The 18,024-nt window shown below is 41.6% G+C and overlaps 1 protein-coding gene across 1 annotated transcript in view; it reads right to left on the reverse strand.

Moving 5' to 3' along the window:
* Positions 1 to 18,024, reverse strand: part of TDRP (testis development related protein) — a 374,369-nt gene that overhangs the window by 141,737 nt on the left and 214,608 nt on the right. Inside the window, exon 3 of the mRNA XM_085610804.1 lies at positions 7,650 to 7,709. Coding sequence (XP_085466930.1) covers positions 7,650 to 7,709 — 60 coding nt within the window. The remainder of the gene's footprint in view (positions 1 to 7,649; positions 7,710 to 18,024) is intronic.

Consider the following 18,024-nt stretch of genomic DNA (forward strand, 5'->3'; position numbering starts at 1 on the left):
CTGAAATTAGAAAAACCGCAACAGATCTTCTGGATCCTGAAATACTACAGCAAAGTGATCTACCTGTTCACAAGAAGGCTAAGCTTCATTCCTCTATTCTTCAAAGGTATATGACCTTCATCCATCATAGCAAAATGGAAAAAAGAGAGCCTGACCTTATTCACGCCTGAAAGACAAGAGCTGCCAGTTCCACCAGTCAAAGAACCAGAATCACCAGCCATTAATCTAGCTCATGAAATCATTGACAAGGTTAACCCCCGGCACAAAACGAATGCTGAATTACTTCTAAATAAAATTCAACAAAATAAAAATATAGCTTTTTGGAATAAAAAGGGGAACTTCCAACGCTTAAAGTGTGGGACTCTGTGTCGGGTGATGAGAGATGGACCTCCGTTCCCTCCCCCTTCATGCCATTCCATTTTAATCCAGCATTTCCTCCAGGATTACAGGCAGAGACATTCGATGCTTGGCGAGAGGGGGGGGGGGGGGGGGGGGGGGGGGGCCTAGCCCTGATGCACCTTTTCCATAATTATGACCCTCTTACCTTTGACAATTGCAAAAGGGAATACAATCTACAGAACACGGAAAGATACTGTTACAACCAGCTACTACACTGGGCCCTCACACCACAGGTTCGGGAGGCAGCTACCCGCCCCCTGACGAAATTTGAATCCTTTCTCACCAAGGCGGCCTTCATGAAAGGCACGATTTGCTTTATTTACCTGTTTCTCCTCACCACTACACTCGCTGCAGGACCACGCTATATGTCAATGTGGGTGGGTATTTTACAACGAGATCTCACAGATGAGGAGTGGTCCCATTTATGGTCTGATATTACGAGGTTCAATCACTCCACCGATCTTAGAGAGGCACACCTTAAGACCATAATGGACTGGTACCTTCATCCCTCCAGACTCCGACAGATCTTTCCCGGGTCCTCTGATAGGTGCTGGAGGGGATGTGGCTTTCTGGGAGACTTCCAACGCATCTGGCGGGACTGTCCACACACAAGGCCTTTCTGGGAGGAAATCCTTGCCAATATTAAAGACATGTTGGGATACCCCATCCCAACTTCAATGGTGGAGGTCCTATTGGTAATTAGAGACCCACCTTTAGAACACCAGACCCGAGCGGACAAAAATATTATGTGGCTCTGTATAGGGGCTGCGAAGGTTACATTAGCTGCGGCATGGAAAAGGAGAGAGACTCCGGCAATCTCCCTCTGGCACTCTAGACTATGGAGGCTCCTCAGTCTGGAGAGAATGTCGGACATCTTCAGGGATGACTTTAACATTTTTTAATTTAAATGGGGGTTCCTGGTCGCCTTTCTTTTTTGTGGCCTTCCAGCCGCTGTTTGTCCTTCCTCCGTCAGGGCGCTCCACCTCTTTCAGCTATGAACTACAACTAACCAAGCAAACTGCAACAATGTGTTTTTCCCTCTTTCCTTTTTTTTTTTTTCATGCCGCCACCATGTTCTGGGTGGGGGGTGGAAAGGGTTGGTTGCCTGGTTTTTTTCACTCATTGCTCCACTGTTAGGAGCAGTTTCTACTCCACTGTAGTACTTTCCATACAACTCCCTCAGATCAGATGGACCCCAGAGGAGCTGCCACAAAGGACGATGGGAAACTCTAGCGTTACTTGCTGCGCAGTACGAGCTGCGGGGACTTACCCTAAGCCCGGTTATATTAAAAACTGTACCCCTTATATGTGCATTCCATTCTGTTGGGCTGGGGACGGGCCCTAGCGCTATGAATGATTCTTCCCGGTCTCAATTTTTATACACATTCTTTATCACCACTTATGTGAAGGACGCGATGATAATGCAATACGATGTACTCTGTTAAAAACCTTAATAAAAATATGTTTGGAAAAAGAAAAAGGGGGAACTTCTGTATAAAGGTAATGTTATACATGGCTCAAACTTGCATGACCTGGTCAGAGGAGCAACATGAACACACACCTTTTGCTGATAAGAGTGCCTATCGATTGAGACGCCTTCATGCATAGTCTAGAAGAACTGAACATTCCGGCATCCTAACTACTTAATTTGTTTTAAAGCAGAGCTCTCACCCCTTTTGTTATTCCTTCTTCCCCTGAATCACCATTTTTGCATGACCCTCGAAAAACACCGGTGAATGACCACCCACAACACTTACGAACCAATAACCCAGCACAGAGCGCTCCCTGCCAAAAAAAAGAAGACCATTCAAGAATTGCCTTAGTTGTCTGCTCAGCGCTGTACTTTGTTTTCTAATCAAACAGGTGCAATGTGTGATTTGTTTTCCATGCAGCACACAAATGTATTATTGAGATCTGTGTTTATTACAGGGTAACAAAAATAATCTAGGACTCCTTGTTTTTATGTAACTACCTCATTTTTATCTCACGCCAGTAGTTTTTGTAGGATTTTGAGACTGATGACGATACTGTGTATTACTGGATAACAATAAGCTACGATTTCTTTATTTTTATGCACCTTATTCATTTTTATCATATGTATTTTATAACTACCTAATTTTAATGCTATTAAGCTTGAATATGTATTTTTCTATATTTTCATACATTTATTATTGAGATCTGTGTTTATTACAGGGTAACAAATATAAGCTGTGATTTATTGTATGTAACTACCTCGGATTCTATCGCTGATGACGATACTGTGATTTATATGGTACAGGTCATAATGTATTTATAACTACCTCATTATTCCACTATAAGCTTGAATATCTATTTCGCTATTTTATTGTCACCAAACTGCGAATCTGCAAAATGCAAACCTCCTGGCATAGATGACTTACCAAATTCATTCTGTAAGACATATATGAGTTTTTTGGCCCTGAAATTAGCGTAACTATATATATCGGCACGATCTGAAAGTATGCTGCCATCCTCTATGTGAGAGGCCCTCTTGGTCTCCCTTTCCAAGACGCAGAGTAACCCCTTAGATGTCACTACTTAGAGACACCGGACCATGCTTGGCAGCAATTACTAGATTCTAATTAAGATTTTAACACGCAATTAATGTGAGTCATACCCAAACTGTTCCATTCAGATCCGAATGGCTGTATACCTGGAAGGCCCACGTCCCTCAACATAAGCCAGTTACATGGATTTCTCGAGAAGGCTGCACTCTGCTTGCTTAGTATTAGCTTTAGATAAGGCCTTTGATATACTTGATTGGATCTATATGCCCACAGTGCTCCAGAAGTTGGGAATGGGATGTAGGATATTGCAGCTGATTAGACTGCTGTACTCTGAGCTGTCAATCGGGATCAGAATCGGTCAATTAATCTCTTACCCCTTTCCCATAAAAAGAGGCACGCAACACGGGTACCCGCTATTGCCCCTACTATTCACGCTGGTGATTGAGCCCTTAATCCATCGCGTACGGCGGTCGGGAGGGGACTGGGGCATTCTTATCAATGGCAAGGCACACATTGTATATCTTTATGCGGATGATGTACTGATATGTGTCAAAGATTTATGCGTGGGCGTTGAATCTGTGGCACACATCTGGAGTACATTCAAATTGACCTAGGAGTTAACTGGTTTAAGTTGTGCCCGTTACCCCTGAACCCCAATTGTCCTGCGTAAAATATATTAGTGAACAAGCGCCAGATACCATGGGAGGCCTTCAACTTCCGATACATTGGCATTGACATATACCATGCCAGTAAGGATTTACTTGATTGGAATTTAATAGAAGTCAGTATCCTTCCTTGAAGCACAGATTGCGTTTTGGCAATCCCTCTCTCTGACAGTACAAAGCGGAGCTGGGCAAACCTAAATGGTGGTGCTGGCGAGACTGCCTTTCTACTGGATTTAGAACATTACTTACCAGGACATCTACAGTGGCCTGCCCACAGGTTGACCTTTCAACATTTATCTGAGGTAGGAAACTGTGGTGTGCCGAAAGTACCATTCCTGGTGTTCTTCAGCCCCAAATCGGTTCTCCCAGAAGCCTCAAATTGGGGCATATCGCCTATGATAGCTAATGTAGGCTCTAAAGGCTTCCCCCAATATAAAACTACATGTTCCAGAGATTCCCCTAAAAGGTGATAGAGCAGAGGTGTTACTTCTTATCTATTTACAACAATTTTACACAGAAATGATTTGTGACACAATGTTACATGTAAATGACAAAATGTGTATTAGGCTTTACGTTTTAGAAACACACAAATGAAGTTCTGATTTAGATACCTCATCGTAAAAGCATGCAAAATGTTAGAAATAGTCTTCTGATAACACAACTGTCAATAAGCAGATGTGAGATCTGAGATTTTAGTGGCAAGTGTCTTAAAGATTTGATAAACTTGATAAACTGTAACCCAGAAAACTTGTGAGAACTAAATGCTTCATGTGTTAGATAATGAATAGCAATATTAGAATTAGAGAGCAATGACAAGGAAAGAAGGTACTACACAAGGTTATGCTAAGATTGCAATTTTGTAAAAGTTTCTTTGATGTGCCTTTAAAGCTTGTATACTGTAATAACGTATATAGTGCAAAGGAGATTTACAAAATTATATGTAAAATGATGGTGGTATATTTAAAAAAAAAAAAAATGTATAAGTACCTTATACTTGCATGAATTATTTGCAATTTATGTTGAAGTGATAATATACACTTAAAGGATTAATGCATTACTCTATGTAAGACAAGATTAATATTTTAGCACAATTTCATCATGTATTCCTTTCCTTGTATGAACTTACAAACTGAATAGTCAGTACACAAGTGGAAACTTTACGAAAAGTTCCCATAGGCTTCAAACTCTCAATCTCCTTCTTTGACGTTTGTAGCTTACTTGACTAGACTTGCAACAAAAGCGTTACTTCCTAGAGCAAATGCTTGAGAATGGACAGCCAAGGGATGAGAAAATGAAATCGCCTACTTCCTAAATGAAACAAATTATCGCATGACCAAACATCAGTGGTTCTAAGGAAGTTGCGAGTAATGGATTACTAAATTCTTCCGGATCTGTACACTTTTACTTACTACATCAGCTCATCCTATGGAGACCAACCAATGGGACAGAGTGGTCCGAGAATTTGGTTATGTCAAGGGGTGTTAACCTGGAATCGATGGAGTAGAAGTGCTGAATTTTTTAACTAAGGGGCCTCACCCCTTTACCCATCTTGCGGTACAGAGACTGACAATTGGGACTTCCAGAAACAACGCAAACTGTGACAAAATACTGCATTTGCTGCCCGCTGGTACGCTAGTGTAGTGGAACCTTTTTCGGCAGAAAGGGTTCACTTCAGAACAGCTGTGGCATTGACGCTGCAGTTCGGGCTGAGGCAGACGATTCTGTCCATGAACTGGAACTGGTCATTTGGCATTTACTGAACTTCCTTAAAGGGTTGGTATGAGACGCAACTGATTTTCCCAGCTAATCCACTTTTCTTAGGAAAAAAAAATCTCCCTCGGCTGAGGAAGATAGTATCTTCATATCTGAATCTTGCAGAGTTTGCAAATGCTTATTAAGTCCGATTTACATTTTATTTAGGCTGTATGCTATTCATTTTCAATGGAAAATACAAATTAAGATAAACATCTCTGCTGATTGACTCGTTATTTGTTTGTGGTTAAATTCAATTTGATTTGGTGTTTGTCTAAACTAGAGGTGGGATCACTTGAGAGATTACTCGTAATATTGTATGAACGCAATTATCTAATCACTGATCCTCATTTGATAATTGCTCATTCCCTAAATATTCCAATCCCTTGCAGCACAGAACAAGATCCATCAGAGGACCAAAGAGATTTGAAATGGTGGTAAATCCAGCATAACGTACTCTATTGAGCTTATTTAGTCTCGGCACAGCTCAGAAAAAGCTACATAACTGCAACTTCTGACTGTCCACGTTTCCATACTCCAAAGACAAACATTAAACACATGTTCTGGAACTGCATAATAGGCCGGACATTTTGAGAGGCAGTTTACACTATTCTCTTGCCTACTACTGGCTACAGAGAGATTAACTTCTTAAAGTGTTGCATATTGTGACTTTACAAACGTCCTACATAAGGTAGGGCAACAATAGATTCTTAGACTTTGCATTTCTTAAATCGAATCGCTCGAACACAATGAGATGAGTCTCATCCCAGTCTGAACTAGCCCACTGGCATACCACAGTGGTTTGGTGGGTTTATGTGGAAAATATATCCCTAATGTGGGAGGGCTCCATAAGCATCAATTTTCTTACAAATGGGAGAAGATGATTTTATCCTTTAAAGACTGCACTAATGATGACTCTAGATCACTCTAAACAAAGCCAGCTGTACTCCTATATCTTTGCTGTAAGTGGCATAACAATGCAGAACCTATTTTGTAATACTACCTCTAGGAAGACTACCCTGATGGGTGGTGTACGAACCAACAAATATTACACCTTTAACCCAGACATAAGATTTAGCCACATCATTACCACTTATAATATATGATAACGTTTTCTGTTTTAGAATGTTTTATTCTCTTTATTGTTATGTCATGCCTAGAATTTTCAATGTATACAAAGCGTTGAATCAATGCTGGTTAATTTGGACCAATTTATTCCACTGATTTGAATGTTCTCTTTGTCACGGTCTCATTATAGCTGTTCATACGGTCAATGTCTCAATGACTAAACCCTGATGTGTTCTATGTACATGAAGGTTAAAAAAAGCTAAAACTAGTAAAATCGGTTTACGGAAAAAAAGCCAGAAGTAGAATCCAGTACAAGATCCAAATGCCACATCAAAAGTCTGGGACAAAAACGGGGTGCAAAGAGTGCATAGAAATATAAGGGAACAAGTGAGTTGATGCATACATCAACTGGAAATGCCTCCTTCGGTTTCAAACAAGATCAGATGTAACATGAAAGGACTCTACTCCACCTTGTATTGGGAAACTCAGATGGCAAGTTATGGATGGACCATCATCTTGGAGAGGGTAGTTTTTACAGGGTCTGCCCACACACCCCTCCCTGGAACACATAGCATTCATTATGCAAATAAAGAAAAGCCAAAGTCTGACATCCTTTGTCCTGCACTGAATTCTGCAGTACCACTGCTGCCCTTCATGTCTGACGCTCCTGGCAACTTGTAAAATAACGCTCCAAGTTACAGCAAGCCCAGAGATGCCACAATAATCCAGGCAGGGAGGATGCCCAACCATGTGCTGAGAGCAGCATTCAAATTAGCAAAATTAATTCACGACCACACTGATTACTCAAATCGCAGGCAGCAGTTACAATGTCATAAAGTTTTAAAAAAGAGTGCAGGCAAAGCTAATTAGTCTGTATTGAAACGAAATACACACAATTAAAACTATTTAAAAAACATACTTCGAATCAGCTTTGAAACTTTAGAGAAAGGAGCTACTTTCATGAGTTTTTGAAAAATGTGCTCAGGCTTTGTGCAGCAAATAAATGAAGGGAGCCAATGGGTAAAGGGGCTGATCTATGGCCCATGAGCTATTCTGTGGCATGGGGTCAAAAGTAAAACAGACAAAGTCTGCTGACCAAAAGCCCTATATGTATTCTATGTATTATTTTTTTTGCGAAAAACAATTGTCTGACAAAACAGTTAATGCGGTCTTAAAGGCCATACCTAAAAAGGTTAGACGTTACATTTATTTCTCAGCAGTTTATTACAGAAACGCCTACCTTTGTGGCAAGCTGTGACACTGGGGATGGAACTTCATCCGCAGGCAACTGGTCCTTATTCTGAAAAGAAAAAATGGGTTTAAATAAAACAAAACAAAAAACATTTTCAGAAGTTTTGCATGTACTGTTTGTTAGGTCTGAAAGCATCAGTGGCCGGTGGCCTATTCTGTCTTTTCTTTAAATTAAATATTCCAAAACATACTTGTCTGTGCCTGATTTTGCTTCCACTACTATGTCAGTTTACGTTCTAGAAAATGGGCATCCCCTTAGATCTGCGCTTGGAAATAATAGGTCATTTAACACATACCATAACGTGTGTTTATAAAGCACACGTTCACCCAGAAGGGTATATCGTCACTGAATAGCAGATGTTTATTGTTACCCATCTCAATGGTACTCATTTTATCGACCTCAGAAGGATGAAAGGCTGAGTGGAACTGACGGGATTTGAACCTGTGACCATGAGGTCAAACACAGGCCCCTATGTGGGGACGCATTAGTTCACTAAGCCACCAGACCCGACCACTTAGGCAGGACGGGCGGGGAACTAATTTAATGTATTGCTCAACATTTTTGCCTAAATCTGTTTGTTGTTGTTTAACTGGGCAATTAACAAAAATCCTATATATTGCATATTCCATAACTACTGGTTAAAAGGTTACTGTAAAAGTTTCAATATAACTGAAACTTGTTTCAATGGTTTTATCAATTTCCCGCATCAAGTGTCTGTCATATCTAGGTACATAATGCTAATGTATACAATCAAGCTACAATGCCATTTGAGATAGTCCTAGATTTTAAACAGTAAACTCTCGCCGTTTACAAGTCTGGGAAGGAAGTTACATGGCCTACCCGCATAAATCTGTAAAGCCCCAAAATAGTTTCTCCACTTCATTCTGTTCAAATAGGACTGATTACATTTTCATGGCGTAGCAAACGTCTGGCAGAGAGGCCCTTTTCCCTAGGAAATCACTGGATGCTGTCAAAAACCACCAACAGAAGTCTACAGTGATTAAAATGATCACTGTGATGTTAACTTATCTGCGACAGACTTCTATTATGCACCATGAGGATGGCCGCACCTTTGAGATTCAAAAGAAAACAAGCATTGAATATGCAATAGGTCTCGCGTTTGATTAAGTTAAAGCTTTATGCTTTGCTAATGGTATTGTCTAGCAAAGCAAATGTCTAACTTAATAAAAGGCGAGACCTATTGCATTTTTAATGCATGTTTTAGAATGACCTGATAGCAGCGTGAGAACCACCTGTCTTTTCTGAGATTTACAGCTGATGTGCAGAGGAGGCGCAAATGTCAGGAGACCCTTGTTCCAGGACACCGTGCCCTCATTTCACTTAAATCATATTTTCCCCGCAGAGGTGAGAGGTAAGAATGGCTAAAAGTGAAATCAGACGCGGCTTGCCGGCAGGCTGGTTCCACTGTAAGGCTGTAAGGTTGGGAAATAGCTGGCCACTGGCGTTTCCTCCAGGGTCCGAGGGACGAGTACCACTGGCAGTGTCAGTGTCTCGTGCAGTCTCTCTTTCACAGGCCAGCAGCTTGCAAAATGCCTTTTATTTCCATGACTGCCCATAGGTATCTGAGCAGGGCTTTGGGGTTTGGTCTCATACACTATATAACACAAACTTTATCACACTTCGTGCAGATTAATATACTGCCAGAGGGGTCACATGGCAATAAACCAATAGAAAAGCAGAGGAGTTCACGTGCAACACAACAGAAACATCCTGAAGTGAACATGCATCTGCTACGATAAATCCCAAGGACAGTCTATTGTTAATGTTAATCCATAGGGCCAGGGCTTTAAGTGTGCCGGGTTCTCCGTACTAAAAAGTAGATGCTGAGACGGGTCCCTATTGGGATCTCTATTTTTGCCCTCAGGCGGGGAAAAAAAATCTTAACTTTGCAGCAGTATCAGCATTCACTGCCTTTGCAGTAACTGCAGAGAGATTTGTGATAGTTCTTTCATAGCCTCATCATTTCAAAACGGTAAATCTTTTAATATTCTATGCAACAAAGCCATAGTTGTTGCTTATTTACCTTACGCAACTAACCATTGACAAAGCCAATAGTCCCAGCTTGTTTTTGCTAAAATGTTACTTGCATTATATATCTGGATGCAATGACAAAAGCATTTCCCAACTCTCAAAGCATATATGACACAAGAAATAAATCATCTGGCGATGGATTAGTCTATTCAACTAATTAATTACACGGATAACTGTTTGCATGCTGTTTCTCTGATAGAGTTTGCCTTGTAAAATGACTGAGTCGTGATTGTGGCGTGTGGTTGGCACCTGACAGCAATTTTAATTGACCTCTCAGATGATTTTTTTGCAAAGAACATTTAAAAGGAGGGTAGGGTAAAACAAAATTGGTATTTTGGCACAACATGCAATTAGGAATATGTTGAAAAAAAAGCTCTGAGCGCCTGCAAGCTCTCTAAATCCTAAAAACATGCTGGTAACCGGATGTCATCAAAAACATTAGTCATACATGAGCGAGGGCAGACGGCACAATTAACATCCCAAGTGCCGCTGACTGACCAGCTGAAAACCGCATAAAGTAAACAATGGCGGCCGTGATTTCCTTGGAACCTTGGCAACGCTAATGCGCCTGTAAACACGACTGAGGGACAAGCGTTCACCCTCGGCTCCATCATTCTATGACAACACGTTAAATCTCACTCACGGAAACGGTGCCAGAAGTCAAAATGGAGTGGCAGTCTCCAATAAGCAAGGGAGCGCATGCATGCCAACATTTTGAACAAGCGGTCGCCAGTGTGAACAAGCTGTCTCCGCGTGCGCATCTTCTGTCCGCGCAGGCACAGCGAGCACAAGACAGGGAGGGACAGGAGATGTGCACGCGTACACATGACCCGTATGGGACAAGAGATATGCCCGCGTACACATGACCCGTACTCGTGCACATCTCCTGTCCCCATTCGGCCAAGAAACCAACGACAATAGATCTCACCAAGGCGAGCAGCGCATGTGCTGCATCGCTAGGCGAGACCTAATAAGATTCACAGAAATCCTGTATTGATTATGTCCATCCTTACCCTCAACAATAGAACACCACCACACTACTCTTACCCTTCAAGGCACAGCAACATGCTGCACTAACACCACAAACTTAAAGTTGCACTTCAGCCCACTGATGTCACACTGCACACCACAATGGTTGACTCCTATCTGAAATGTTTTTTTTTCACAGAAACAGGTCTGCTATAAGATTATCTGGCACTGATAAAATTTCATAGGAAAAAATAAAACTCAGTGATGTTGAAAAAGTTACTACTGCTGCAAAGGGAGAAAATTCAAATCAAGTGGTGGAGGTGTGCTGAGGAATTAAGGTTTCAGCATGAACACAACTCATTGGCTGCTAAGGCTAATGACAAAAGAGGTGAAAACAATAATGTGGCCAGCTCAGACTATAGATTGCTAAACTGCATGCTCCAATAGGAGCTTGAGGGATGGTTAGTGTGTCCAAAGCTGAAACAGAATACATTTTGCACCAGTTTTCACAGAGTTTTACTTAACAAGAAAGTGAGAATCTAACTGGGTTCTAGAGGTGGCACAGAGTTATAGGATAAGTACTATAACAAATATATGGTTGGGTGCACTTGAATGGCCCAATTTGAAACCGCATAAATATGAAGGAACTCCCATTGAAAAACACTTTGGACAAAGGCATCCAAAAAATTGGTAATTTGGCAAATTAGTGGATGAGAATTTCCAGCACAAACCGAGATAGCACCACAAAAACGTAAGGACATGCTTACAGCTTGGATACAGTTTAACCTCACTGAGCATCTGGGAGTCTTGTAGACGGATAGTAACAGGTTTGTCTGTATAGTATAATCACACTATCAGCTCTATGGAACAATCATAGTAAAACTTAAACGGGAGAGGACAACTAAAAACCAATAATGGACAAGTATTGTACTGTAGCATTTGTGTAGCGGATACTCACACTACTTGGGGCATTGAAGCACTTGCCCAATCGGCTAGCGAGTTACATGGTGTAGGGTGTGTGGTTGAAAGGATGTTATTTTTGTTTTGAGCCTATACCGCAAAAAAAAGCAACTCCTCAACACTACTCAAAACTACACAGCTCGCCAATCGCACAAGTCCACCTTTCAGACAACTCTACAGCCTAACCCCTCAATTTCAACCAGACTCACCAAAACCCATACGCCCATTACGAAAAAATGTCTTCTAAGCCTTTTGGAAGAAGAGAACAATAAACTAAAATAACACTTCTCTGTCCTACAACAGTTAACGCCACCAAAAATAGCAAACCACCCACCATTTTAAAGGCTCATACTCACTGTCCTGTGGAACATGCTTACACCATCTCCCAAAAACCTGCTTTACACTGCATTCTGATCAATGCGAATTCAATAAAAAAAAAAAAAAAGTACCACATACTCAACCTTTTGGTTGACAGAGAACCTGGCTTACTGTTCATAAATAAATCATGGCTGGGGCGACGCTCCTCCGCCTTAGCGGAGGAGTCGCCACGGATAGTTATATATAAGGAAACAACAAATCACACCAAAGCCGAGGATGTTTCTTTAGAAAGTTGTTAGGTCCATCTTGTCAGATGCAACCCTACCTCAAACCTTTTCATGTAACTTTCTCCTTTTCTAACAGAGCACCACCTAGAAACGCAACATTCCCAGACACATTTCTAGACACAATCTCTAACCTTCTTACAATATACTAAAATCTATGCATCCTTGGTCTACTGAACATGTGGTTTGACAAACCTAGTATGCCACACCCCAGAATCATCCTCCCTGGACTAGACAACGTACAACAGCTCATTTTTAATCCACACACATTTCAGAACACACCTTAGATGTCATCTTAAGCAACCTGGACCTAGTCATATGCTAAATGATTACTCCACATAGTCAGACAATACCTGGATCCTGGATGCCTTCCAACACAAGACGCCGCAACTCACCCAAATAAACTCATCCTACGCACAACTGCATGTCAATCTCCTCACAACAAGCTGAATTTGGAGGAACTAGAGAACCTGCTTACCTCAAACACAGATCTGGTCAAAATAAATTATGTGCAAAAACTATGAATGGCTCAGGAAGCTTTTGATCTCTTAATTCCAATGAAAACATCTTTACATAACAAAAGCAAAAACACCTCTTGAAAGGATTAGCACAGGGCGATTCAAGCAGAGATAGAATGAGTATTGTTTTGACTTTTACTGGGTGCTCCCTTGTGCCTGGGCAAAGCTAATCCTCCAACACAACGCAGACAAAACCGAAGTCCTAATTTTCGGAAACCACCACTCAACCTAGGATGCCTCAAGGTGGCCCTCCAAAAAGGGCCCCAAACCCACCCCTACTGATCATGGCCAGAACCTCTTGATCATACAGATTTAAAAAAGACCAAGAAACAAATTGATATGCTGAAGTCGGCCTTTGATCTCGTTCCCAGGAAGAAACTCTGGGAAGTGCTTAGTGATCTCGGGATCCCTCTCTATCTACTCAATGTGCTAGTGAGGCTACATACTGGCAACTACGCACAGGTGAGATGTGGAAAACAAGGGGAACGCTCTACACGCTTCCCTGTCAAAAAGGGGGTGAGACAGGGATGCGTTCTAGATCCTACCTTATTTTGCCTCTACATTAATGGGCTCATCGATTTTCTTAACAATATAAAAGACATCGATGCTCCAAAGCTAGCCACTGGGAAGATACCCGCATTGATGTTCGTGGACGATACTTTGTTATTGTCCAAGTCACCCCTAGGTATCCAACGTATCTTGGACGGGTTTGCACAGTTTTGCACTAAGAGAGGCTTGGAGATTAGCTTAGCCAAGACCAAATTTATGGTCTTCAATCCCCCGAAGAGCACGCGTTCAAATCCCTCTCTCAATGGTACCCTCCTCGAAAAAGTGAGGATATTTGACTACCTGGATATCACATTATCTGAGCATTTTGGGTGGGGCCCTCAAATGGCCAAGGCCAGACTCAGGTTAAATCAAACAGTGGGCGGGATTATGAAACTATTAAAAACATCAGCATACAAGCCGGCAGCACCTGTGGTGGAGATATACAAGGCCCAAGCTAGGGGGGCTACACTATATGGGGCAGAGCTTTGGGGGCACTGTTCTACCTCTGATCTCGTCAAGCTGGAAAACAATTTCATGAGACAGCTTTTAGGCCTTCCACGCAGTACACTACTAGTTCCCCTTCGTCTGGATTTGGGCATGAGGCCAATTGACAAAGAGATTGCCCTTAGGCCTCTGATTTTTTGGCATCGGGAATGGGTAACCCCAGAGTTGTCTTCCTTTAGAGCCAAGCTAAAGGAGCTTTTGCCAAGATTAAATTCCAGTAAATTGCTGTGGCTGGCCCACATCAGGAGTCGTTCTGCTAGGCTTGGTAGGCCAGAGCTATGGTTATCACCAGAGCTCCCTTGTGCCTTGACATCTAGGCTGGATATCGTAAATCAATACAGGCAATCCAACCTTTTGTCCCTACAAGCAAGTGCCAAAGAGGGCAGGCTGATGATGGAGTCTTTACAAATCAAAGAGGTATATAAAAAAGAATCCTTTTTGGATGTAATCTACCCTCCTTTGGCTAGGAAACAGTATTTACAGTTTAGATTTGGTAATTTACCACTGGCAGTGCACACCAGCCTATGGGCCCCTGAGAACTCGAGTGTGTGTCCTGTATGTAAATCAACGGCCGAGACTGAAACCCATGTTCGGTTTTTCTGCCCTGCATATGTTCTGCCCCGTAAATGTTGAATTATCCAAATATGTAAAAACCTTGGGTTTGCTCATTGTCAAGAGGCCCACAGAGTGCTTAAATATGATACTGATCCTCCAATTGCATTTGCCGTTTCGCCTTTTTTTAAATGCCATGTGGCATATAAGGAGAGGGTTTTTAAAGTAATTACAGGGGAGGATCACATGACTAAAATTACTATAAGTAACTTACTGTGTGCTTTTTAAATTAAGTTTTAACAACTTTTCTAAAACTTGGCATATGCGTTTTAATGTTTGCTTTTATGAACTTTAAATCCTCGTGTAGATGTCAGCCCCTATATGAATGTAAGGGTTGCAAATATTGATCAGTTTGTGTAAATATTTATGGTCTTTTATCTGTTTATTTCGGCCACTCGAGCCATAAAAGTGCATAAAGTTCTTTTGAATTGAATTGATAAGCTTCAACGTAACTGGCTCAAGACAAACAACACTCACGACAATATATGCTTACACAGACATTACAGAATATACAAATCAACACTCAAAAAGCTTAAAAAAAACAAACAGAAGAATCCACAATGCAAAATGTACCATTTAAGAATTTTGTAAAATACTCACAGAATTCTGTACGCCAAAATGCACAGAAGGTACCAATCCCACTTCTCAAGATTATTGTTACAAACTGGCAAATCATTACACAACTAAAGCAAACATACTGAATTTGTACTTAACCAACAAAAAAACCAATAGCCACAACCCATTTGAAACGAAGGGATCAAGCCAATCGCCTAGCCCCGATCCTATTTCACCTCAAATCTAAACATTTTTTTTTTTTTTTTTTATATGTTCAACGACCATCCCAGTCAGATCACTAATCAAATAACTCCTTAACCCTAGGAGTTTTCCTCGAACACTTAAAAAAGACATGTTGATAAAGAAAACGAACCTGGATACTCAAGAACCCGGCACCTACAGACCTATAAGAAATGGACCATTTCTGGGCAAACAGATTGAAAGAGCAGTCTTCTCTCAGATGTCACAGTTTTTTTAAGACAATTCCCTAATTTTTGACTTCCAAACTGGATTCTGTCTGAGGAAAGGCACGGAATCAGCCCTAATCTCAATACAGGATTACCTTAAAACACAGTAGACCAGAACGGGGTTGCTGCCCTTCTTCTCTTGGACTTTTCGGCAGCCTTGGACAGAGCTTATCATGACATACTAATTCAAAAATTCGAGGCAGTCGAAATAAAGGGCAGTGCCCTCGCCTGGATTACATCCTACCTACATAATAGAACAAATATCATTAATACTGCTCCATTCTCTTCAAAACCACACAGCATTAACACAGGAGTCCATCAAGGCTCAATCATCTCACCCATTCTTTTCAAAACATACATGAAATCATTATCGGAACTGGACAATGGTTTTCATTTTACCTGCTATAACTACGCATACAAAAAGGAGATACTGAAAATGAAAAATCCAAAATCTTGAGTTGCCTCCAGGCCATTGCCCAATGGATAACATCGAAACCCCTTCAAACTGAATGCCTCCAAAACTAAAATACTCACCTGAGCCGACTGGAAAAACAATTATGATCCTCTCTCCACTTGGCCCGATGATCTTGGACCACCACCCAAAAAAAATCAACAAAAAAAAATCACAGTAGATAAGAAACCTAGGAATTACGGTGGATGTTAAGCGATCAACAAATGCCAAAGTGGATGAGGTAGCCAAATCAAGCTTTCTTATAAGGAAAACGCTGCAACACATATTCCCGCACCTAGGATTTCCCCACAAGGCCCAAGCAACAATCTCTCATGTGCTATCAAAACTGGTCTATGTTATTGGTCTATACCATGGGTACTCTCAAACATTTTTCAAAGGGCCACAAAGTTTGGTCTGTGATGTGACCGAGGGCCGCATGGATGCCAGCAGGGTGATGGTTCGGCAGTGTTTCAGTGTGTGTGTCTAGGGGTGGGGGGGAACCATCACTTTAAAAAAATATTTCTCAATGTACTGATATATGATACACTAAGGTGAAATTATGCTGTGGGTTAATGAAATTTTGAAGAGACCCTATCATACCTTTACACTTTTGCTGCAAGATGGCTTTGAAAATGATAGTCTCCCTAAAGTTAAGTGGTGCAAGCTGACCTGGTTACTTCCATTCCTTAACTTCAATTAACCCTTAAATAATGCCTTGCATGTTTATTTATGTAACATAAACAATGTCTCAACAGGTAATGTTCAAAAATAGGCTGTTCTATAAACCTGCACATATAGTTGCCAAGAGGAAAAGACAAGGGAGACTCCAAAGTTGAAGAATGTGCCAGAGGCACTATGTATTTAGAACAAGTGGAATATCAGCACTGATTACACTGAACGTAAGTGTAACCAGAAAATGTTTTGTACACATACGTGCGCGTGACACACAAGGTGAACGGTGCAAGTGACAAGTGGCACAGCGATGAACGGCGCAGGCTGAACAGTTGTGAAATATTTACAAAGTACTTTAGGTTCATAAATAATCATTTATAAGAGTCAACAAGAAATTTAGCACTTTGTGAACCAAAGGTAAACGCCAAAAGCTGCGTTGGGAGTCAATGACGTTTCGACCCTTGGTTAGTCAGGGTCATCTTCAGGACCAGGTTACTGGTGCTTTGGTGCGGATAGTGGAGAAAGTCAGGGAGAATGGACCACTGGTAAAGGGTCAGATGCCCAACGTGGTTAAAGTACTGCCAGCCTGAGTACATGAGGAAAACGTGCCATAATTGCTGCGAAAACAATCCATGGAGTTGGGAGGATGGGGGATTACAACCACAGGCGTCTTGAGTGTGACGAACTGGGCAGCCAAATCCTGGCAGATTAATGAAAAGTTCAAGGGGCTGATGGCTAGCGGGTGTGTAGGCTGTCCAGGGCAGGATTCGAGAGAGGCCAGTCAAGACTGTGGCGTCCGGTCTGGTGGGATCCGGTCATTAAGTAAGGTCCAGGCAGGATCCTCAAGGTGCTAGAGAGGGCGAACGGCGCGAGTACGATCCAGACTGTTTATTTAACATCTGTTTAATGTTCGTTCTGAGTCGAGTGAACAGCAGTCCAGTGCCGCTGTTCTCTCTGGGGGCATGTGTAAAGTTCAGGAGGGCCACATGAGTCCCCTGGGCTGTACCTTGAGTATCCTTGGTCTATACCATGGCTCACCTTTACCATCTGTAGGTTTACAGAGAATTCACAACTCTGCTGCTAGATTCCTCAGCCCTACAACGCCACCAGCATACTTCTCCCCAGCCTTGAGAGCCCTAGCCAGCCAAACTATGGAATTCCTTACCCACAAACATATGATCCAATAACCACCATTGCAACTTCAAACAATTAGTCAAAATCCGGCTCTTCCCTACATGACAACTATACTCACAACACAACAGTTTAACACAACACTATGTAGACAACATAACATCAGCTAGAAACATGTGTGTGTGTGTGTGTGTGTGTGTGTGTGTGTGTATATATATATATATATATATATCCACACACACATGTATATATGTGAATGTGCATATGTGCGCTATGCATCTATGTGTACACCCCTGCACGCGCACATATTTATCTATAGAA

This window comes from Triturus cristatus, chromosome 6 (assembly GCF_964204655.1).
Source record: "Triturus cristatus chromosome 6, aTriCri1.1, whole genome shotgun sequence".
Classification (NCBI taxonomy): Eukaryota; Metazoa; Chordata; class Amphibia; order Caudata; family Salamandridae; genus Triturus; species Triturus cristatus.